Source organism: Sciurus carolinensis, chromosome 18 (genome assembly GCF_902686445.1).
Source record: "Sciurus carolinensis chromosome 18, mSciCar1.2, whole genome shotgun sequence".
NCBI classification, from domain to species: domain Eukaryota; kingdom Metazoa; phylum Chordata; class Mammalia; order Rodentia; family Sciuridae; genus Sciurus; species Sciurus carolinensis.
Genome location: NC_062230.1, coordinates 39,814,239 through 39,829,974, shown reverse-complemented (window position 1 = coordinate 39,829,974; position 15,736 = coordinate 39,814,239). Strand labels below are relative to the sequence as shown.

At 49.7% G+C, this 15,736-nt stretch overlaps 2 protein-coding genes across 10 annotated transcripts in view; both read right to left on the bottom strand.

The window, feature by feature from the left end:
* Window positions 1-29: 29 nt before the first annotated feature.
* Window positions 30-9,069, bottom strand: Rnps1 (RNA binding protein with serine rich domain 1). Of its 7 annotated transcripts, none has more exons than XM_047534271.1 (8): window positions 8,961-9,066; window positions 5,925-6,110; window positions 5,557-5,712; window positions 4,374-4,565; window positions 3,941-4,043; window positions 3,528-3,681; window positions 1,443-1,584; window positions 30-910 (listed from the first exon to the last, which is right to left on the bottom strand). In XM_047534271.1, the coding sequence occupies exons 2-8, from the start codon at window positions 5,993-5,995 to the stop codon at window positions 811-813; spliced, it is 918 nt and encodes a 305-aa protein (XP_047390227.1). In that variant the 5' UTR covers window positions 5,996-6,110; window positions 8,961-9,066; the 3' UTR covers window positions 30-810. The 7 variants fall into 7 exon arrangements, with proteins under 7 accessions (XP_047390227.1, XP_047390228.1, XP_047390229.1 ...); XM_047534272.1 differs by having other exon boundaries at window positions 8,828-8,966; XM_047534273.1 differs by lacking the exon at window positions 8,961-9,066 and adding an exon at window positions 8,580-8,758.
* Window positions 9,070-10,765: 1,696 nt separating this feature from the next.
* The window catches only part of Abca3 (ATP binding cassette subfamily A member 3), a 51,127-nt gene continuing 46,156 nt past the window's right edge, over window positions 10,766-15,736 (bottom strand). For 2 of the 3 annotated variants that reach the window (XM_047534403.1, XM_047534402.1), the window contains exon 32: window positions 10,766-15,174. In XM_047534403.1, coding sequence (XP_047390359.1) covers window positions 15,043-15,174 — 132 coding nt within the window. In that variant the 3' untranslated portion in view covers window positions 10,766-15,042. The remainder of the gene's footprint in view (window positions 15,175-15,736) is intronic. The other variant, XM_047534404.1, reaches the window with a different exon arrangement.

The window sequence follows — 15,736 nt, the reverse complement described above, 5'->3', positions numbered from 1 at the left end:
CGGAAGAGCAGTGAGACCAGCACTCGATCTGCATCCTACTCCTAGGTTTATTCAATACATCTTCACCACTCTACTCAACAAAGTACAAACACAACCTTACTAAAACGCTACAAAGTTACAAAACTCAAAACATTTTATAGTACTGACTGTACAATGAGAGAAAAAAACAAAACAGCAATGTACACGTTGCCAAGGTATCCTGCAGGACCACCAGGACCGGCAGCCAGGGCCGGGCCTCGTGGGAACTCGCAGAGCTGGCCCTCAACTCGCTCACCAATTCCAGAGTAAGGGCTATGTGGGGCACGGGGCTGTGGGAGGACATGGGCAGACAGAACCATTTACAGCAACTAACAAGTCGGGGCACTACCCTAGAGGCTGGAAAAGAATTCAAGCAGGCGGGGAAAGGCCAGGCCTAACAGGAACAGAGTGGCTTGGTCCCCTTTCCTGCAGACACAGCACAGCAACAGCAAGGGTACAACCAGATTTGCCAGACTGGCCCAGGCAACACATCTGTGAAGAGGCTGGGCCACACTGCCACCTGGAAGCCTGCCGGTCCCTGCTGGCTCTGCCACTGAACAGATGTAGGAATGGGAATGGGTGAACTTTCCAGCCAGAAAACTGCAGGGCACCCCAAGGGGCACAGCACTTCTGCAGCCAGAACCTGCCTGCAGAGGAAAGGCCTCAACTGCTGCCTTTGAAGCCTGCCCAAGTGAGGGGTCCTTTCCTGCTAACCCTCCTTCGGCTAGAAAAGTGACACAACTGAGCTGCGTGGAACACAAGGTATAGGTAGATGAGCCTGGGTGGCCCTATTTATCGGGAGGAGTTAGAACTGGAGCGGCTTCTGTGGCGGCGGCGGCCAGGAGAGCGGGACCGCCTGCGCATGGGGGACCTGCGTCTTGGAGAGCGTGACCTGCAGTGAGGGAGGGGGAAAAGAAAAAAGAAAAAAAGGGTCAGACCATTAGAAGCAAAAGCTCCAGGAAGAAGTGCTGTTGGGGAAAGCTGGCTTCTTCCTGGATCAATGCTCCAGAATTTAGTTTTTGGCACTTAAAACTGTGGCCGGTCAGGGGAATTACACCTCCACTAGTCCTCTGATCCCAAACTTCCTATCTCCTAACTCCTTTCCTTTTCACATCTGGGAAAAGGAAAGGGTCTACACCTGGTCTTGGGAGCCAAAGCCTCTTGGGAAGGCCCTGCAGCTCACAAGACTCAGGATGCAGTCTTGGAGCACTCCAGGACCTTCTGTCACTGTCATGCACTGCAACTGCCCTCCTTCTCCTTTCCCTGACAGGCTCCCAAGGTCCCACCACGTCAACCTGCTCTCCACTCTCTTCTCCCTCAAGAGCAGTGGAGGGTGGGCAACACTGAATAAAGGTTCCCACAATCACTTAAGTTTGTAAATCAAACTGGTCCAGTGGGTACAGTGAGCCTTCAAATTGACCTACCTCCTCCTCATGCGTGGGGGCGACCTACGCCACATGGGAGGTGGTGGCAGCATTCTCCTGGGAGGGCTGAATCGTCGGGGGGGTGGCCTAGGCCAGGGGGCCAACACAGCAGTAGCAGTGATCTCCTGGCCATCGATTTGTCCTATTGAAAAAAGATCAAGTCATAAAATTCCTAACAAGCACATTCCTAACAAGAGATGCATGGGAAGGGCCAAGAGAGGCCCTCCTCCCAGGCCTGTCAGGAGGCTCTTAAAGCACCCAGATGAACTGACATCCAAGCAAAGGGAAGGAAAGAATTACTGAGAAGTAAAACCTCCAGAACTTATGTGATGGTTTACCTGAGAGATGGAACTCTAGTGGGCAACAGCATGAAAGAAATCTCAGGAGATGACTGCACAGCATGTGTATGTACAGTGGCACAAGAAGTAAGGGGAGGCGGCACAGGATGGAAGCCCCATATAAGTATAAAGGAAATGGAGGTGCAGACCTAGTAACCTTGGGAGACTGTCTTCACAGCTGGGGTACCTGAGTCCACAAAAGGCACAAAGGCCAGTCTTCTCAGTTCCTACCTTGCGAGGTACACAGGGGCTAATTCAAGCATAAGGATTTGTATTCATACTCAAGAGGCTTATGTAAATCAGACTAGGCCCAGCCCAAGGCTCAGACTAGTTCAAGTTAAGGATTTCACAGCACTGATTTTACCAGACAAATCCATTTTCTGGCCAGCTGCCACTAAAAGCCAACCCCTTCAAATCTCCTGGAGACACTGTGGACTTGCTCCATTTGATGATGCACAGCCTAACTGGAGGACACATACAAAATCCTACCACAATCTTAAATTGGAATTTTTACAGTCATGCTCACCCTGGATGTCCCAGGTCTCCTGAGTTTTTTTTTTTTTTTTTTTTTTTTTTTTTTTTTTTTTTTTAAGCTAATTAGCAAGGGCTCAGACTCTGTCAAACAAAGGATGATTGGTTGATTCTAAAGCAAAGGTGTAACTCACAAGGTCAAGGGCTGATATGAGTGACATACACTTACTTTATCCTGGGCTCCTAAAACATTTAAGAGGCACTTAAGTGGCTAAATATCAAGGAAATTTTTCCTAATACTGAAGTTCAAAGGCAACTTCCAAAGCCCCCTTATATTTATGAAGTTTATCCAAGGATCCCAGGGGACTGAGGTTTTAGGGAATTCAGACTCTTCCATCTCCTGGCCTGGAGGCCCAGACAATACTGTGGATGGCCTGTTCTCAGCCCCAGCTCCACAACACAGCAGTAGGAAGCTGGACAGATATGCCATATTTCTTAAAATGCTAATGAAAAGACAAAACAGAAACTCGTTACCCAAAACTGTTAGTAAATGTTCATGTAGTTTAAAAACCACTCTGCTCAACACAAATAGCTATAAATACTATAGTAAAAAATACAAGTGTTTGAAAAAGGAATAAAATTCTGTGAATTCAGCAAGCCCATCACTCAGTAAAATGATCTCAGAAATGCCAAAATGTTGACAAAATAGAAAACAATTTTCAGAAATTAAATATTCCCACCTAAAAAGTGAAATGGGGGTGATGGGGGGGGGGCGGGGAGAGGACACATTAGGGATTGAACCCAGGGGCTCTACTGAGCTACATCCCCAGCCCTCACCCCCTATATTTTGAGACAGAGTCTTGCTATGTTTGCTTAGGGCCTTGCAAAATTCTGAGGCTGGCTTTGAACTTGTGATCTCCTGCCTCAGCTTCCCAAATTGCTGAGATTACAGGTGTATAATACTGGGTTCAAAAGTTAAATGTTTTCTTCATAAGAAAAGCTTCATTTGATCAAGTTTTTACCAGATTAAAAACTTCTTAAAATGCCAACATATTCACATTTGCTGATTCCTTACCACCCCAAAAAGAAAGATGTTCATAAAACAGTTTTTTTGGGTAAACATCCCGCCCCCCCAAGGAATCAGAGAGAGGATCCTGAAAGAGGTACAGTGAGAGTTAAGTGTAACTGGGTATAAATCAGCTTGAAAGCTCCCTACAGGTAGCAGGTCTCTAAGGACAGAAGCCAGAAAGTCAAAGATGGTGGCAGGGTCACCAACCTCCATCCATGTGCTTCAGTGCCTTCTCAGCTTCATCTGGATTCTCAAACTCCACATATGCGTAGCCTTTGGATAGATGAGGATGCATCCTTTCTACAGGCATGTCAATCATTTTAATTTTTCCATAGGTGGAAAATATCTCCATGATGTGATCCTAGAGGGAAAATGGTCACACTAATGCTCTCAACCACCAACTATTTAATAAGAACTAGTATTCATCACACCTCAGTAGTGTAAAAACATCCTGCCCTCTGATAAGAAGCACTGTCATTCTGGGCTATCTCCTGGACTCGTTTATTAAATGGGAAGAATCTGTGAACTACTCAAACCATGTGCCACCATGCCAATCTTCTGAAGGCATCTGTTTGTCTACACCCCACTGTCCCTGCCTCCTGACAGATCCACAATCTCACCTTGGTCACATTCCTGGTGAGCCTTCCAATATGCACTTTGGTGGGTTTAGGGGAAGGGCTCCGCCTTTTCCTTTCCTTTTCATCTCTTTTAGGTGGTTTGGATCTGAAGAAAACAAGATACCAGAAATAATTTCTGTCAAGTCAAAGTACTTAATTTGGGCTGTGGGTTTAACTCAGTGGTCTAGTGCTAAGCCTAGCATGTGCAAAGCCCTGGGTTTAGGTCCTAGCACAGCTTACCCCCAACCAAAAACAAGAAAGAACTGGATTCCCAGGAGTGGGATATTACCTACTGTGTAACAGCTTTTATAAGGAAGTCCCCTACCAGTTCATGCAAGTTTTCCTTTTCTCAAATTCAATTAAGCTAGAAAGAATCCTTTTGAACTACTTTTCTAATGATGATAGTAAAGGTACAGCCCTGGTTTGGGGCACTCACTTGGAGCGGGAACGCCGCCTGTTGTCATGCCTGCGCCGAGAAGGGCTAGGAGATCCAGAGGAGCTGCTGGAACTGGAGCTGCGGGATGTGCTGGAGCTTCCGGAGCGGCTGGATGCAGAGGAGGAGCTGGATCCACTGCTTGAGCCTGTGCTGGTGCTAGATCCCGAGCTGGAGGTGGAACTGGACCGAGACCTGAAGGCAAGATGGAGCAGTCATGATGACAATGAGTGGTAATCACATTTCTTCCCAGCAGATTCCCCCAAAGATGAAACTGCTGTGTGTCTTTTAGTTTCATTTTCCAGTGGGGAAAATGTACCTTGCCCTGACAGGTCACAGTATTGTGCAGTGACAGGAAATGCAGGGATGGGCTGCTTTAACTACACAGAAGCCTTTACTACTGGGAGGAAGAAGAGGAGTATATCAAGGCAGAACCACCACTTTTGCTTGAGATAGAGTCAGGCTGGTTTTCTTTTTCTGTTTTGGTACTGGGGATTGAACCCAGAGGTGCCACATCCCCAGACCTTTTAAATTTATTTATTTTTTTAACTCAGAGACAGCAACTTCCTAAGTTGCTGAGGCTGGCTTTGATCTTGCAGTCCTTCTGCCTCAGCCTCCTGAGCCACTGGGATTACAAATGTGTGCCACAGTGCCTGGCTGGTTTTCTTTTGATATGGAGGATTGAACCCAGAAGTGCTTTACAACTGAGTTTCATCCTCAGTCCTTTCAAGGCTGGTTTCATGATCCTCCTGTTTCAGTCTTCCCAGTTGCTAAGATTATAAGTGTGTGCCACCATGCCCTACTTCAGGCTGGTTCTCAATCACTGAAAACTAGTCAGGTAAGGTGGTACATGCTTATAATTCCAGAGATGCAGCAGGCTAAGATAGGAGAATCACAAATTTGAGGTCGGCTTTAGCAACTGAACTACTGAAAAATAAGCTCTAGGGTAGAGCTGCTAAATCACAATTCTGAAAAAGATACACTTATTCAGATAAACAAAGACACCCTACAATGTCTCATTCCTCAGATCTTATGGGGGGGGAACCCCCTCAAATACGTCTTCTATATACAATCAGAACAGACCCTAAAACATAATTTAGGGTCTCTATTAGAGGATATAGCTGCTTTTTAACTGTGGGTTCAGTGGGGAAGAAGGATTTGGCTACTGCAGTAGCCTCTGCCTCACCTGGTACTGCTGCTTCCACTGGAAGCACTGCGCCTTTTTCGAGTCTTATCCCTGCCACGGTCCTTCTCGCTCGACTCCTTGGTGGTCCCTTTGTCTTTAGAGCGATCCTTGGATTTCTCATCAGAGCGGTCCTTGCGTTTGGTAGGAGAAGGAGCCCTGGTGGTAAGGGAAGACTGTGAGATTGCATGTTCCTCTGACCAAACCCTGAAACAGCACAACCCAAAAAAGGGGTCCAAAAGGGCTAGAGATCCCATCTGTGGCTTAGGACACTCACTGTGGAAAGCACATTTTCAATCTTCCCCTTTCTGGGGGTCCCTAGCAATGAGCACCCCCAAAGTAGCACTAGAAAAATCTTACAGAAGGATTACCTAGTGCTGGACTTTTTATTATTTTCTTTGACTCCTAGCAAGCTCTTCTTTTTCACTCCTGATAAATCCATTCTCCCCTTGAGGTGTTCAAAGCAGCAATGGCGGCCTCACTTATCTGAACTCTCACTTCTAACTTGAGTCTGAGAAACGATCCCTAATCGATTGCAATTTACGCCAAAGAGCAGCCTAATAACAAGATAAAAGGATTTAAATAAAGAGTGAACGAATTGGCAAGGCAACAAATCCACTTTGCAATAAAAAGTTGAGCACATGAGACAGCATCAAGGGAACACAGTAAGCAGCAAGTGCCACAAATGGGAGCACTCAGGACAGTCCCCCTTTCCTCTTGGGGGATTCTCCATCCCCACAGGAGGCTCAGGTAGAACAGTCACCTCAGCTTCTTTTTCTTAAAGAGATAGGTGGTGGCTGCACTCACCACTGTTAATTCAGAGGTCACACAACACCAGTTTGATGACAAGTGCTCTAGTCCTTTCAAAACACTACAGCATCACATTAAGTGTGCAGAGCAGAGAAAGAACTAACTTGAGTGTGGTTCTCCTGACAGGATCAGACCTCTAAACTTATCTCTTTAATTTCCTTTTGGGATACAATGGATAACACGACTGGAGGCAAAACCATTTCAAAAGCGACCAGCACCAGCAACAAAACATTAACATCCAAACATAAATGGATAAAATGTCCTATAGAAGCATTAGAAAGCAGTTACTGCAAACGTGCAAATGCAGTTACTACATTTTGTTAATGAACTATGCTAGCAGGTGTGCTGACTGAGGTTTTAAGCAAGTCACAATTTTCTTAATTAATGCAAGAAAAAGCAAGTGAAGGGTAACTAAACAATAAAGCAAATGTGATCTAAATGTGCTTTGCAGAATCTAGGCAGTGGTCATGTGGGCACAACTGCAATTCTTCCAATCTTTTGGGTGTACTTATAAAAAAAAGTTGAGGGAAAAAGTAGACTGGTTTAGCAAAGAGCACTGACTGTAGCAAGTGCTTGATAATGGTAACAGACTATTACTTGAAAACACCCTACTAATTCTCCATACGCCACTTTCCAAGGACTGCTGCATTTACAATTTTCCAAGCAAGTTGTAAGCAAAGGCCTCAACCCCTCCTGTTTCACCTTCCCGGAAAACCCATAACCAAGGTGGACGCAGCACACCATTGGGCCCTGTTTTCACATGTGCAAATTCTGCTAAATGTTCTGATCCAAAAATAGGGGGAGCCCCTGGTTTTGAATAGTCAGATGAATAGAAGAGAGAATATCACCTTTGCTGCTGCTCTTCAGGGCTGTAAACTCTTTTCAAATTGTTTTTCCTTAATATGGTAGATTACTATATACACCCAGTAGGCAGCGCCTGCTGAGATTAGCATTCTTGGACAACCAATGGGTATAAACCAATGACTAAGAGTCTGCAATCAGCATGCCTGGGTTTGATTTGAGGCTGCGCTGTATAATCTTGGGCAAGTCACCTATCTTTTTAAATTTTTTTTTCATCAGCAATATGGCAATAATTACAGTTCCCACCTTAAAAAATTACCAAGGGCATTAACCAACTTAATCCATGAATCTTGACATGGCACCCAGTTTAGGAGCAATAAATGTTAGCTAATTAGAAGAGCTGTTTCTCCACATCTGGAGGTTCTTTCCCACATCAAATCTTGTCTCCAAAGTTACCAACGATTTCAGAATGCTCAACTGGAACCCTGAATAGCCCCCCTGGGATCACTCTGACTAGCACTGTCTAATAGAAAGTTTGAGCCATGAGCACGACCTGAAATTTCCTAGTAGCCATGTACCAAATAGGTGAAATTAATTTAATAATATATTTTAACATAGCATGTCCAGAATATTACTTGTGACAAATATATAAAAATTTACTAATAAAAACTTTCCTTTTTTCATAGTATGTCTTCGGGATCTGTTACGTACTTTAACATTTCGAGTTAGCTAATAATAAGTTAGCTACATTTAAGTCCTCCATAGCCAATGGCCACCCCCTACTGGATAGCAAAGATCTAGAGTAGAGATCACACACTTAAGATTCCAGCGTCCCCCTCCCCCCAAATAGCTGGCCAAAAGTACTTAAACAAGCACCACCGGTTATTCTTAAGCACTCTAAAAATTAAGAACCACAGGATAAGCGAACGCTTCGCTGGGTGTAGGCGAGTGCTAGAAAGCAAAGGTTGAGGTTCTCTGTTCACACAAGTTCAGGTAACAGCTCAGGACCTTGGTTACCTCCCCCATCCTCCGGAAAGGTGCGCGTCCAACAGCCAGAGAGAGGAGAGAACAATTAGTTAAATCTCGAGCAGATGGCGTTTCAGCACAAATCTTCAAAGCACATTTCAGACACACATGCGAAATATCAAAGGCAGAAAAAGCCTAATCCACGTACTTCCGCCATCGACCTAACCTTCCCGTATCTTCCTTTGGGAGCTCGGTCACCGTGCTCGGTCCACAGTGGGCCGAACCCTCAAAGCCTAGAGCCGAGAACAGCACACAGGGGCTCGGTAAAAGTTCTCGGAGTGAATATTTGAATTAACGACTCCTAAAAGAGCCGCTGGCCTTCCAGATGTCCCACAAAGCAACTCCGCCCCCGTCGGCTCGGGCCCGACACGCCGCCCTCGCTCCCCGACCTCGTTGGTTCACTCGCCACTCCCCAAGCAGGGCCCAGCGTGGCGGGCCTGGGTCTCCGGCTCAGCAGGAGGGCCCCGGCTGCGGAGGCCGCTCTCCCGGCAGCCCCGGGTCTCGCGGGCCTGCTTGGGCCGCCACCGGCCGGACAAAACGGGGTCGCCCTTGCGTCCGCTGCGGTCCCAACCACTTCCGGGCCGACACCTAGACGCCTCCCACTCCGCCCGCCCAGGGCCACACTCTTTTTCCTCACATTCCGTGCCGCGCCGCCTGCCCACTGCCGCACCAAAGGGCTGCGGAACAGGCCGGATCCACGATGCACCCCCTCTGGGCCTCGTGGGCGATCCCCGAAGCTCGGATGCAGCCGGATTCTACCCTAAACTTACATCTTCCCGCCGCCGCCACCTCCCGCTCTCCTCAGCCGCTGAGGACGGCGCCGCTATTTCGTCAGATTTAGGAGCGGGAAGGCATCGCTTTTCCGGCGCGAAGCGATGACGTAGGAAGGTACCAGCCAATGGGCACGAACGGCGAAGTGTTAAAGGGCCACGGCTGTTTGTAGCGAGCGGTGCGGGAGCCGCTCGTGGTTTTCTGGTCTTGCAGAACTCTTTGGGCTGCCCCCGGCTAGTTGCGCGCACTCTGGAGCGGATAGGCTGGCGCCTCTCTGGTGCCTGGAGGGCCGCGTGGGCGGCTCGCGGGCCTGCGCGGTGGGGGCTAACGCGGTGTGGCCCACCCCTCTCCTGCGCCAGCGCGTTGACCGCGCGTCTTAAGAGCCTGGGGTTGTCCGGCCGCGGGCGAGGATGGGCGCACCGCACTGCGGCGTTGTGGGGCGGACGGTGGGGTCCCGCAGAGCCGAGGCGGCTCCGAGCGGCGGCCGGTGCGGGGTGTGGGTTCGTGCGGTCAAAGATCTCTGACCATATTGACTCGGCCTCGGCGCGGGCAGAATTCGGTGGGTGGGTGGGCGGCGGGTGCGGCCGGACAACGCCAGGAGCTTGAAGGACAGAAGGGGAAGCTTCCCTGAGGAGATGACTTTGCTGCTGGGACCTGTATGGGAGGGCGCTCCAGGTAGAGGGAACCGCAGGTGCACAGATGCTCAGGCTCGTTGGGAGAAGGGAAGGGAAGCCAGTTTGGCGACTGACAGGCCGGGGCCTAGGTCCTGGAGGATGTGCAATGTGCGGTGCGAGACTTGATACGAGCGCCTTGGAGGGTCATTATCCGAGCCTTCGGGGCCTCAGTCCCGGCAAGGGACTGTCCTAACACCCAGTGCTGAGATAGCAATGCCGTGTGTTCTTTTCCCGCGGTGGCTGCACTTCCCCCCTTTGAGCCTGGCAAACAGTCGTTGTTATGGGATTATTTGCTCAAGAAACGGAGATACACTCAGCCCTGAGGTTGTCTGAACAAGTTTGCAGCAGCCAAGGAAAGAACAGGTCCAACTCGGGCTCCTGGAGGAAGGAGCCAGGGTGACTTAGGGCTTACATGTCACACAGAAGGACAGGAGGAGAGTTGAGGGTGCAGCTTAGTGACCTGAAAGGATGGAGGGAAGGGGTTGGTCTGCAGTGATTTTTTTCCTGCCTGTGCCTGCTGACTCCCAGAGTGCATCCCTCTGACCCTGCATAGAGGTGTCAAGTTGGGGTCCTTGCCCTTCAGCTTGGGCTGAGGGGTGCCCCAGGATTTGGGGACAAAACAGCTGTGGGGAGGAGAGAGGAGTCCTCTTTATTGAAGCACCAGTTGGTTCCTGGGGGTGGGGTTGGCAGGCCTAGTCAGTCTGGATTTAGATTTGAGGTGAGGGGCAATTAGATAAGTTAACTGCATTAATGTCACATTGCTGTGGCACAGTGTGAAGCATAGTGGATGGGAAGGCCAGCTGCATGGAGATTTGAGTCTGCCCCTAGCATAGGGAAGGGGCCTTGGGGGGTCAGTAATGGCGATGAGGCAGCTTTTGTTTGTCAAGTGGGCAGTATGTGGAATTCTCTGAGGAGGCAGGGAAACCCACCATCAGTTTGGGATCCCCAGACCTAGAGCCTGTGCCCAGTGTAGCACTGACACCTAGGGGAGAAGAGGGCAGCTTGGGGACCACACTTTGGTGAGAGGAGGGTTGGGACAGAAATAGCTGGGCTGATAGCTCCTCTCCTGCTTTGCTTTTGGTCCAAAGCAACTTAATTTGGCATTTTTAGAAGCTTTAGTGCATTTTATACTAAGTATGTGATTTATTCAGGTACTCTAATCAAATTTGTTTCTAAATGTTACAAATTTTGGTAATCAAGTGTACTATCAGTTTTTGATCTTTGAGAATTGAGCATCCTGGTTTTGGCCGTTTTCATTATCAACAAAAATATGTTTGGGAGAATTATGAGGAATGAAACTAGGTACCTCCCCTGCCTCCCAGGAGTCCTGGCAGCCCCTGCACCAGCCCCACTACCAGCTTGTTGAGGCTGTGGAGGCTGAGGGACGTGGAGATGGGGGCCTTCAAGGATGTCTTTGGCCCTGGTTTGCCAGGGTGTGGAGGGGCATCTGCAGCTGACCAGAGCCCAGGAATGCTGATGAGACCCTGCCCTTTAGGATGGAAAATGTGGGAGACATCTTGCATCTGGACATGTTGAACCCCTTTCCTTCACTTTCCCAGGGCTGAAGGTCACCTGTTAGCAATGTGGGTGCTGCTTTAGCAGCTGTGGGTGTGCTGGGGTTTGTCAGAGTAGCCTGGGCTGAGGTGGTCAGGTCAGCTCTGAATAGGCATTGCACCTTTACATCATATCAGGGAAGCCCCTCTATCTACTGCTGAAACTACGCCCTGCTGAGGGTAGGCGAGGCCCAGCCAGGAGGAAGGGAGGGTAATGACTTGTGACTGTGACCAAGGGAGACCTCAGAAGAGGACACGTGCTGAAGGTCCTGTTATCAAGGCCTGGCATCTGTCTGAAAAGGGGGGGCTGAGAGGAGATGTTGGCTGGTCCTTCTGGGTGACCAAACTGGGTGAAAGGATGCTAGGCAGATGGCTTAAGTGAGCTTTGCCAGCTGGAAGGGTCTGTAGTTGTGAGAGGCCTCCCTGGCTCTGGGTTTGTATTAAGAGGTGGTGGACCCCCAGGGCCGGGGCGCCCTCTAGTGGGCTGCCCGCCACCAGGGCCTGTGGATCTGAGCACTAGGAATCTTCAGCTCAAAGCCACGTGTCTGTTTCTACCATGAGGAAGTCAAGGATGCTGAACACTGAGCCATTCTTCTGGTCTTAAAGGGGACATTATGGGGACTGGTAGAAAGTTGGATGTAGAGCTGTGACCTGTGAAGGACGAGTCTGGGGCAGAGCTGTGGTGGTGACCGGCAGTGTAGACCTGGTGCCATCTGCAGCTGGGATGCATGGACCTTCTCGGACCCTGGAGGCCCTGGATGCCAGCATCTGTGGGGTGTGGGCTGGGCCCCAGGAGCGGGGCCTGGGCAGCCCTGTGTGTTGAGGAGGAAGGCAGGGCCCCCGCTCCCCGGGCCCAACCCCATAGCTTCAGTCCCCCACCAGGCTACCTGGAGCCCAGGCCATGAGGGCCCATCAGGTGAGGAGGGTATCCTGTGTAGGTGGACAGTGCTGGCATGCACATGGGAACCAGCTGTCTTCAGGATGAGAATGCGGGACATGTCCTGCATCTGGGTTTTCTCATACCTGTTATAGCCACATATCTATTTTGCAGGCAGTGCCAGATTCACAGCAGAAGTGACATCAGGGAGCTGTCCCAAAGCTTCAGGTCAGCTTCAGGTCTGTGTCTCCCCCACAGACCCTTCTCCCTGCCAATTCCAAACTCGGACAGGAGACCTCAGGGAGGGAGGCTCCCAGCAGGGTGGTGGAGCAGTGAATGGAACTTGACCCCTGAGATCCTGGAGGTGACACAAAGCCTTGTGCTCCTTCCCCAGACTTCATACAGCTGAGAAATACATTTCTGTCTTCTTTAGATCTGTGTTCTGGAGTTCCTGATGCTTGAAGCAAATCTGTCCTGGTTGGCTGGGGGTGGGTCCCCCTGGACTGGGGGTAACTCTTCCCCTTTAAACCTGTCAAGGCAATGGAGGCCTCAGACTCAGTCCTGTCCACAGCAGGACTCACTGTCCTCCCTCCTGGGGCTCCCTTGAAGTCCTGGCTGTAGTGACACTGTCAGCTGAGCCATATACTCTTGGACCAGGCAGTCCTACAGACAAAACACGCAGACTTCGCCGTAGGTGTTGTTTCAGCTCCATGGGCGCTGGGCCAGGCCACAGAGAGCTGCAGAGGCAGAATCCTGGTTCCAGAATCTCATTTGAGTTAGCAGCAGAGCTGGTGCTGGAACCCCTGGGAGGACTGGTCAGCCAGGTGCAGCAATGACTTGGGCCCTGGTGGTCTCGAGGGAGTATACTGGAAGGAGAGCAGGGCAGGCCAGACTACCCCATCCCAGGAGTCCATGGTGCCCTCTCCTGCCTGGAACTGCTGCATTTCAAGAGCCAAGCAGGTGGGCTCCTGGGGCTTGGCCCTTACTCTACCTCTACCTCTGGTCCAGCACAGAGTCACACCCTGAAGACCCACTGGGTACGGGAGACAATGTGCCAACCCATTGTGCTGCTTCCGAGGTCCCTTCCCTTCTAACTGCTGCTGCTGCAATCATCCAGGCTTTGTGCGTAGGTGTAGCACTGGATCCTTTAACTGTGCATGTACCTGCCCCTCCTGGTCCCTGCACAGTGTTCTCCTCCATAGCCATAGATCATCTACAAGGGTTCTGGTTGTGACAGTCCTCACCTAAGACCTGCTGGCAGCTTGTGGGAGGATGGCAGTCTCCAAGTGTACTGAAGCAGGCTATTTTGATGTGTGTTCCTTACATCGGCTGTTTCTTCAGTCCTACTAAATACCTTTCCTCACAATCAGTGGTCTCAAAGGAGAAAAGTGAGATTCCTAAATCTCATGGGTTTAAGTCAAGTCTAAGGATGTCCTGCAGCAGGGCTACTGGGTATAGAATAGTGGCCAGGCAGCCACACATTCACTGACCTGTCTCCCCTAACCCCACAAACCCAGCAAGGGCACACAGCTTCAGTCATGGACCCAGAGACCTCAGGCCTGCTGACAAGTTGCATGGCCACAACAGGCCCACCTCCCAGGCTACAACCATCTCTAACATTTTGTATAGCACAGAACTGAGTGATGATAGTTTGAAGAAATTTAAAGGAGACAGGAGCGCTACTGGAAACTATTTTCAGCTTTCGTAAGTCTTCAGAGACTAATAAAGTCACCTGTCCCAAATGAGCCAGGTGATGAAAACAAGTTTTTCTAAAACTGAATTCTAAAAGAATTTAAAAAGATAAAAAGGGCAGGGAGTTATGGCTCAGTTGTTTAAGCTCCTCTGGGTTCAATCAGAAAAAAGAAATCCACAAATCAACAAAGTTTTTGAAAACTAGAAGAACAGTGCATAAATAAAAGGGGGGATGAATGCTGAAGAATCTTCTGGAAAATGGTTCATGCTGCTGGGTGACCCTGGAGCCAGAGGCCTCCTACACCAACCACATTCTGTTTTCTTGGCTGTAGATGCTGATGTGGCCTGTGCTTTTGGGCCTGCTCCCTCACCTGATGGGAGTGAATCCTCTAAGTTTGCTCCCTGTTGGGAAAAGCAAATTTCTGTATTTGTCTGAAACTTGGTATAAGAGCCACACATTTGGATTGTGGGAGAGTGATCGAGACCCGTGCCACCCCCCATCACACGTGTGACTCCCGGGCTGTGATCATGTTCCCTCAGCCTTTATTTTCTGGACAGTCATAATGTGTTTAGTATATGCACAAGAGGCAAGCTGCTCAGTCCCTGTAGTGGTCCCTGACTGTCCTGTGGCCAGTAAGTTCTCACAGGTAGAGCTGGGAACAGAGTACTGTACGCCAATTCTGGCCACTGTCCCTCCTTGTGCTGGCTGCTTCTGGAAGATACTTGTGGGAGGGTGCTGGGCCTGTAGTGGTGGCCAACCCTGAGGAGCCACTCTTCAGGGTGCCTCTGGGATGCACTGGAAACAGGTTTCAGCACTTAGTCACAGCTGATATCTTTCCTTCACAGATGGACGGTGATTTAAAACATTTTGTCCTCAGCAGCTGGGAGGGCCTTGCCACAGCTCATCCCTGCTGGCTTCCTTTTACCTCCCCAGGGGAGCTTAATGCACATGTAAACGTGAACAGGTCACAGAGCCCTTTCTCTGGGAGCATGTAGAGAAATTCAGCCCCCGGGTCAGCTGCAGTCCTGAGACAGCTCTTCACCCATTCACACTGCCCACCTGTCTGGGCCTGGGAATGTGAGTGGAAATTTGCATGCTGATTCCCACGTGAGGGCCCTGGCACATTTGGTCCATTCTGTGCAGATTGCCTTGATTTTTTTCATACCATCATAAAAAAAAAGTGATTAAAAATAAAAGATAAGAGAAACTCAGAGGGAGAGGGTACACAATTGTGCACAGGCTCATCCAGTCCCTGCCTGGTGCCTGGAGGCAACAGACGGCTCCTCATCGTCCCTCCTCTGCAGTGGGGGGTTGCAGGTGGGCAAAGCTCAGGAAGACTTGCTCCAGTGAGATCTGGCTCACTGAGTAGTCATCCACTCCATACTTCTCCTTGGCTTTCTCCAGGATACCAAAAACCTTTGGGAAGCAGAAAAGGAGCTGGTAAGAAAGCTCAGGGCCTAGGCTCTCCAGCAGGTGAGCAAGTCTTCTGGCAATAAGAGTCTGGCAAGGAGCTGGGCACAGTGGCCCACACCTGTAATCCCAGCAACTTGGGAGGCTAAGACAGGAGGATAGCAAGGTCAAGGACAACTTCAGCAACTTAGCAAGAGCCTGTCTCAAAAAATAAGAAAAGACTGGGGATGTAACACCACTGTAAAGTGTTCCTGGGTTTGATCCCTAGTACCACAAACCCAAGATCCTATTGTTGCTCAACCCCACCTAGACCCCCTGGGAGAAGTCAGTTCTACAAGGTCAGTCAAGTTTCCAGGGAGAGATGCTGGCTGCACAGGGGCAGCAGGGGCTGGGCTTCCTCCTGTCTCTGTTCCCAGTTCAGGGTTTGACCTCGAGTAAACTGCCCCTGCAACTCTGTACCAGTTTCCTTTTTTGCACTGAATTCCTTTCAGCTGAAATATTTTGCATACAAAACCCAAACCTAGCAGATAATTAGAGTGAGAGAAGAGAAAGAGAAAGAGATTCCTCC

What these genes read in the sequence shown, in the direction of transcription:
- Rnps1 (XM_047534271.1), bottom strand. Translation starts at nt 5,995, where the DNA reads ATGGATTTATCAGGAGTGAAAAAGAAGAGCTTGCTAGGAGTCAAAGAA. An exon ending in ACTGAAGCACATGGATGGAG is followed by an intron (nt 1,585 to 3,527) that starts GTTGGTGACCCT and finishes TTTTTTCAATAG; the next exon opens with GACAAATCGATGGCCAGGAG. An exon ending in CCCCCACGCATGAGGAGGAG is followed by an intron (nt 911 to 1,442) that starts GTAGGTCAATTT and finishes CCCTCACTGCAG; the next exon opens with GTCACGCTCTCCAAGACGCA.